Below are 7,477 nucleotides of genomic sequence, written 5' to 3'. Positions count from 1 at the left end.
CTGTGTCTGTGGATAACTTGTAGGAAAAACAGGGCTTTGGTTTACTCCTGCCTAGACTTATTTATTCAAAGATTCAAACCTCTACAGCATCTAACTGACTCTCCTTGTCCTCATGAAAGAAAAATGTTGGTGCAAGTTTTTTCCTGAAGAGTTCTTCAATCCCCGTCTGAGAAAATAATTAAGAAAGAAAGCCCTTTTGGAAAGGTCTCTGGTGTATTTCATGGGTAGCATTATGGGAAGTAAATGAGGTGGCACTCCATTCAGTAATTGCACCAGCTCTGGGCCGGTTTGCAATTGCTACTGCTTCTGTAAAGGGGCATAATAAGGGACAAAACCTCACTGCTAATTGCTGAGGTAGGTTCTCCAAGATACAGGTTAATTTGGTTAGTCACAGAAAACAGCTTGACAAGAAGTAATATTCATCTCGCAGCTGTTGTGAATGTGACCAGAATAACAGATAGCCTGCAGCATTTTATTAAGCAGCAGGTAGTCTCTGATTTCTCAGCTACTCTTTTAAAACTGACCTTTTACATGGTTTTCTATTAGTAATTCTTTTGAATCTAAGAATTAGAATTACCGTCTAATTCTATAAGCTTCTACTCATAGAGGTAGCTGTTAATGACACTGAATCAGGGGATATGACTTCTAAAGCAAGTAGTTGTTATAGGAGATAGGACCTGGAGAACCACAGTGCCCAGGCAGGGGCAGCTGGTGGAGGCTCATCAGGTTCCCGTTTCTTGAATTCAAAGTGCTATCCTGAGGAAATCCTGCACATTTTTTTTCTATCTAAACTAGAGATTACAATACCTGTAGATGAATGTAGATTTGCCAAATGCCTTAAGATCCTCTGATGAAATTCAACTTGTGGTTAAAAGGATCACACTCTATGCTGTGGTTTTGCCTGCTCTGACTTGCAGACCTGCTGGTGGTTTTATCCCAACACCACCCTGGTTCCGACAGGTCTGTTTCCATCTGCACACCAATCTGTGTTCCCAAGACAGCTTCATGGATGTGCCCAGTTCGGCAGGGAAAAGGCTTGTTTTCAAATGCAGCAAACCAGTAAATGATAGGTTACAGAGGACTTCACCAGTAAAGGGAACTGCTCATGCATTACATCCTATCAAAACTCACGGATACTTTATTACTTAGGGTGTAACCTGCTCATACTGACATTCATGGCTTTTGAAGGTTGTTTGAAGTTCAAGGTCCTTTTGAAGTTTTCTCAGAACAGCTAAGCAAAGGCACAGAGAAGATGAATGAATTCACTCAAGTTTAAGTAGTCAAATATGCAACAAATGGTAAAAAGCAGAGCCACTTTCCAGAAAATGAAAGCATTCACCGCACCACCACCTTATTACCTATGCAGAGCTGCAGCTAATTTGTCTGCTAAGATGAACTTTGCCTCCTCATTTCCATCCTCACAGGGACGTCTCAACTTGTAATCATTAATGAACTATCCCTGTAATGGAAGGGTGACTGTACACCCTGCATATAGTTCAAGCTGCTTTGGGAAACCAGAAGCTACTGAAAATGTCGAGCAGGTATCATAAAGCAGCAGCCGATGGCAATTTGGACCTCTTGAAAGAAGCAACTAGGAAAGACCTTAATACTTCAGATGAGGATGGGATGACACCCACCATTTTGGCAGCATACCATGGATATCTAGATGCTCTGGAAGTCATATGCCGGAGGGGGTAAGTCATCAGTCTCCATTGCTTAAAGCTTGTGGTTCAAAAGTATAATGTGTGTCATGTTTCTAATGCCTGACGACCTCAGACCTAAAAGGCTGAAAATCACAGTGGCTCCCTTCAACTCATTGCCAAGAACTGTTTCCCTTAATTCGCAATGTTTTAGCTCCAGAACCTGCATGCAGGTCTGTACATGCAGTCGGTGAAGCCGCATCAGCATCAGCAGAACCATCTTGTATATGGAGCCTGCAGGGAGTGGTTGGTAGGAGCAAGGGCCTGGGATCTTCCTTTGCTATAATGGAGGAGAAGCTGGTCAACAACCTTTGACGATAACATGTCTTTGAAATGGGTTCCATACAGAAGTGCATTGTTTGAAACATTTTTAGCAAGAAATCTCTCCCATTTGCTTCCAACGAGCAGTTGGTAGACCTTTGTGAAGATTTAACGCTTTCCAGAGGCCAGTCACAACTAATAGTTTTAAGACAGTAACACCTAAAATTCTTATTTCTCTGCTTTTTACAGTATTAGCAACTACCGCAATGCTAAAAATGATAATACTGTTTCAGAAGCTGGGGTAGGATCCTTGTAAAACAAAACAAAACAAATAAAAAGAAGAAAGGAAAGGAAGGTTTTCTAAAGGTTTATTTTGTAATAGTAATATTTCTGTTTGGTATCATTTAAATGTACTGCATACTTAAAATTCATTATTGACAAGGTAATTACCTCCCACCCCTCCATACTCTCTTGCTTGGAGCCTACCTTTTAAGCTGTGATTCTGTAATAAGATCTAATGAAAGACAACATGCTCTTGTGTAGAGAGACAGTTAATAAAATGTTACTTCACTGAGATGACGATTAAGTGGACCTGTACTTTCAATCCTAATAGGTTAAAGAAGAATGGATAAAAAAATCTAAATAACTACTCAGATGTATCTCGGTTTTATTAAAAATAAGAATTGAAAATATGGAATAAAAATGCTTTTTTCATAGATTTGCTTTATAGCTCATTGAGCTCAGGTGTGGCTGTAATAACACAATAAAAAAGACCTTTGGACTGAATGGTTATTGCTTTGTCCTCAGGACAAGCAAAAAATAGATTGACAGTTTTTCAACTCATATAATTAAGGCAGCTTCACAGAGATATCTAGAGTCAATAAAGGTTTGTCCCTGACCACCTCAAAGACAGACAGCTAAGGAACAATTAACAAAGTAATTTTTGCTGTCAAAATTGGAGTGAGAAATATGTCTTGTACCACATGAGCTGATAGAAGTCACAGTGGACAACACAAAGATCAGGATTTCTATGTCATTGTTATTTAATATATTTCTAGCTCTTTTTCTTGCTAGAAGACAGCTTGGGACAGTGTTGCTCTCAAAATGTTCAAACACACACATTCACCTCTATTTTAATCCAAGATTTCCTGACACAATCAGCAAGCTGCGCCTGTCAGAGGTATGGCTGCAGCCTCACTGGTTTTCCTGAGAGAACCTGAGATTTGGAAGATGTTCAGTCTGTTCTGCAGTCAACACTTTCTGTGAGAAAGTATTTTAATTATTTTTAACAATTCATCCTATCCTTGAAGAGGTTTCCTGACAAAGGCACTGAGGTACAGGATGGTTTTCTTTAGGGTGGTTGCAGATTTTAGGACTCTGAGGCTTGCAACATATTCAGTCCTTGGATGATTTAGCAATACTAACAATAACCCCTTTCATCTTGAAATAGTTTATGTTCCCAGGCATCAAGAGGTATTTTCTCTGCTTGCTTTGCAGGTACATAAATGAAGGCAAAACCAAGTAGCAGATCTGCTCTCTTTTGTGTGAGCCTCTTTCTTGGGAAAGCAGGGAAAATATGAGAACCCAAAGTAAATGTCAAACCTTATCCAAAGTCGCACTGAGCTGGGAACAGACACTCCAGTTTGACAATTATCTGAGACTCAAAGGCTGGCAGCATCCATGGGGAAGGGAGACCACAAAAAGCTATGGAGAGACCTGAGGGAGAAGGGATGGCCCAGCGCTCCCAAGGCTCAGGATAACACAGCCTGTTTGCTAATGTGGGAATTAAGGAATCTGGCATGCTTGCCGCAGCCAGGCAGTTCCAGAGGGCACAGCTACAGAAGCAGAACCATGAACACATGGTTCCCACATGTCTAAGTGGAGAAACTTTGACCCTCAGCTGCCACTTCCCTGTAGAAATGCCTGCGGTCCCACAGCCTGGCATGCTCGGGCTTCCTATTGTTTCTTGATGTGGGCAGCTCTATGTCTCAGCTCTGCAGGGACACCTGACCTCTCTTGCCTGTGGCATTTCAGGCTGAAGGATGTTTTCAGATTTGGCCCTTGACAAATATGTTAGTGTTTTTATTCAGAGATACTCAAAGGCAGAGATCAGTGCCTGAAGGAGATGTGATAGGATGTACAATTTCACTCATAGTTCAGCTGCTGTGGAACAAATCTCCAAGACATCTTTGAACTCCCAAAAGTAGAAATTCTCCTTGTAAATTGACCCCTGTCTCTGAAGTTATTAAAAGTTTTAGGCTGCTGTGGCTGCCTTGACCATTGGTCACAAGATGGCTCAAGCTTTGTTCTGAACTTTGTTAATGTTGATTATGCCGAATACATACCAAAAGATTCAAGCCAATTTTTGTCTGCAGGCAGCAGTTCAGTGTGAAGTCAGTGCAAGAGTTAAAAATAAAGCAATATTTCTCACTGGCTCTAAATTTAATTGAAAAGATGTGGTATTTTATTTTCAAAAGAGCTTCTGCTTTTCAAACGCCATGAGCAAAAAGCAGCTTAAGGAGAATAAAAGAATTGAAGAAAAACAACAGCATCTATCTGAGCTTAATATAATAGCAATGGAGACAAATGTGTAACCAGGGCTTTACTCCTAACCATTTACCTATTACCTACCAAAAAAGTTACTCCGTGAGCTCATTACATATATACCACTGTGGACAGTGAATAATCCTCCTAATATTGCTCCTCCATTTGATATGCAAAAGGGAAGTGTCACCAAAATGTCTTTAAAATATTCCACACAAAATCTATTGAAACAGTTTTGCCATTAATTCCAGCAAGTGTAAGTAGAAGCCTGAGCCCATTTTGAGCTGTCAGCAACAAAGCAGTCAGAGCTGCTGTCCCTTGCCTGTACACAGGCATTTGCTGCACTGTTGTAGGTGAGGCAGATGAGACCAGCAAGGAGCAAAGCAAACCCTGCCAATAGCCTGGGATAACACAAAGGAAATACCCTGGCTCTGTTAAGGAGAGTTGCACATGCATTCACACTCAGCCTTAGTGAGCTTGCTTAATTCACAGGCAGGCAGGAATTGGAGCTTATGCCGCACATGCAGCTAAACTCAGCGCTTACGTTAAGTAGGTGCAGCGTGGTTCTAGAGGATGGAGCTAAGCTGACTCATTTTCCTTGGGCTGTAGTACTTACAGCAAAGCAGAGCTAAATGTTTAGTATCTGCTCAATCCCCCTGCAGTGCTATGCTTGGGTACATCCAGCTCACTCTATGCTGTTTTCCTCCTCAGAGGTGATCCGGACAAATGTGACATCTGGGGGAACACGCCTCTCCACCATGCTGCTTGCAATGGTCACATCTCTTGTGTTTCTTTTTTGATCAACTTTGGTGCCAATATCTTTGCTCTGGACAATGATTTCCGCACTCCCCTGGAGGCAGCTGCCAGCAGAGACCGCAAACAATGTGTCCAAATCCTGGACAAAGCAGCCACCGAGCAGAACATGCTGAATCCAAAGAAGGTCTCCAAACTCAAAGCACAGGCCCAGAGGAATGTGGAGAAACAAATCAAGGAATGCGAGAAGCGCCAAGAGAAACACCAGCATGAAATGAACAGGAATTATATGAAAGAAAAGGTTGGCACAGTAAACTCTTCCAGAGGGACATACTCCAGAGTAAAGTTGCCCAGTCTCTTTGCTTCAACTGCAACAAGTTCTTTCTCCAAAAATCTGAAAGATACCTTCAAACTGAAGGCAAGAAAGACAGATGACAACACAAGAAGCCAGGAAAGCAATGCACAAGAGAATGGTACAGGTAGGAGAACAGTGATGCATTTTTTTGATGAGAAAGAAGAGGATGAATTACTGAATGAGCTTGAAGAGAAAAGCTTTTCTGATAATGACAGTCAGCTCTCCATTTTTAAGCGGCCGGGTCTTGGCAAGATTGTGTTTGGAAGGAATTTGGCTGCAGATGTAAATCCTGGAACTGTATCTTCTGAGAAAGAAGATACAAGCTTTAAAATGTCCAGTGAGCTCTTTCAGTTTGAAAATGCTGAAAACACCAGGGAAGATGATGCTGAAAATGGTGCTGATATCCCTTGGTATGAGGAAGAAGTCATTTGGGATGACGAGGAAGCAGAGAACACACCCCTTGAGGTATTTCTGGCATCACAGATGCTGGATGAGTTTCTTCCTGTCTTCATGAGGGAAAAAATTGATTTAGATGCCCTGATGCTATGTTCTGATCAGGATCTACAGAGCATTCAGATGGAACTTGGGCCAAGAAAGAAAGTTTTGAATGCTGTGAATAAAAGAAAACAGGCACTCAAGACCCCTGGAAAGACTGTAGACACTTGCTTATAAACTAAGATACCTGCTGCTGTAACCTGCACCCTGACTCATTATCTTTTCCTTTTTCCAAAGAGCATGCAATTCTTTTCAGAAGTCTGCTAAAGCAAAAGGCAGAAAAGTTACCAATTGCTTAGGAAGCACAGCAAGGACAAAGATTTTTCTCTCTGGACAGACGGCTGTGATGAGCAGGATATTAATTCAAGCATAATCTGACAAGAAGAAAGAATGTGAAGATAAAACCCTAAAAGCTACAGATTCAAAGCTTTTTCTCCCTGAACTGTTTATGGGGATTGGTTTCCTTTTGGTCTGAATAACATAAAACACTAGCAAAGGCCAGCCACACTACATTCCTTAGCAAAGCCCTTCCTTCCTTCTCCAAAACCACAATGCAAAGAACATTCTCAAAGCTGGAGAGCTTTGAGTTTTCTCCATTCACTTCTGTTTGATTCTTACAAACTGCTCTTACTGGTAGTGATATGTTAGAAATAGGATCTGAATCTTGATTATTGACTCAAATAACATCTGAATTAATGTAAATAAGACCAATTTACAGCAAATTTCATGTTCTTGTCAGTAACATGTTTTGCTATTGTATTGATGCTAATTTAAAAATACATGAAACACCTTGCCAAGAGATGTTCAGTCAGAGCTGTATATTCTTGTCTCTTCTTAGACTCGACCCAGTTGCCAGCACCCATCATGTCCTAAATGGTCTCAAGACTGCAATACTTCTAACTACAAGAAGCTGAGGTTTTATTTTCAATATTTTTGATCTGTTTTGGTGTATCCTCAGCTTGGTTCCCATAGGGTGCATTTTCCATGTAAAGTCCCAGAAACCAAGATTCTTATCAAACAGCATTTTCTGTTGGATGTTGCCAGCCTTAGCCTGAAAGCCTCATGTAACTGGGTACACATTCACTCAGCTCATGAAAAGAGAAAGAAAATGAGACTCTGCTTCTATCCTTTGCAGTCTAACTGGAGGCATTCACAGCAGGGTCCCCTTCATCTCTCTCAGGCCTAATCCCTTGGGAAACCAGCACTATCTGATATGAATTAATAATTCATATTGACTTTTGTGAATCTAATAAGATGTTTGCAGCAGCCGTGCTATGGCTAAGATCACAGATTTTAGATGCACATTCATTAGCAGGACATTTCTCTTTAAATCTCTTTTTACAGCTTTCTATTAGTCAGTGACAATCTT

At 41.0% G+C, this 7,477-nt stretch overlaps 1 protein-coding gene across 1 annotated transcript; it reads left to right on the top strand.

The window, feature by feature from the left end:
• The first annotated feature begins 1,382 nt into the window (after window positions 1-1,382).
• Window positions 1,383-6,909, top strand: ANKS4B (ankyrin repeat and sterile alpha motif domain containing 4B). The gene is made up of 2 exons (XM_062634466.1): window positions 1,383-1,694; window positions 5,217-6,909. Exons 1-2 carry the CDS (start codon window positions 1,531-1,533, stop codon window positions 6,283-6,285), a joined length of 1,233 nt encoding a protein of 410 aa, XP_062490450.1. The 5' UTR covers window positions 1,383-1,530; the 3' UTR covers window positions 6,286-6,909.
• The last annotated feature ends 568 nt before the right edge of the window (window positions 6,910-7,477 follow it).

The sequence above is a fragment of the Pezoporus occidentalis genome, unplaced genomic scaffold (assembly GCF_034315485.1).
Source record: "Pezoporus occidentalis ecotype Australia unplaced genomic scaffold, CSIRO_AGI_Poc_V1 ctg113, whole genome shotgun sequence".
Classification (NCBI taxonomy): domain Eukaryota; kingdom Metazoa; phylum Chordata; class Aves; order Psittaciformes; family Psittacidae; genus Pezoporus; species Pezoporus occidentalis.
This window is presented reverse-complemented; position numbering and strand designations above follow the sequence as displayed.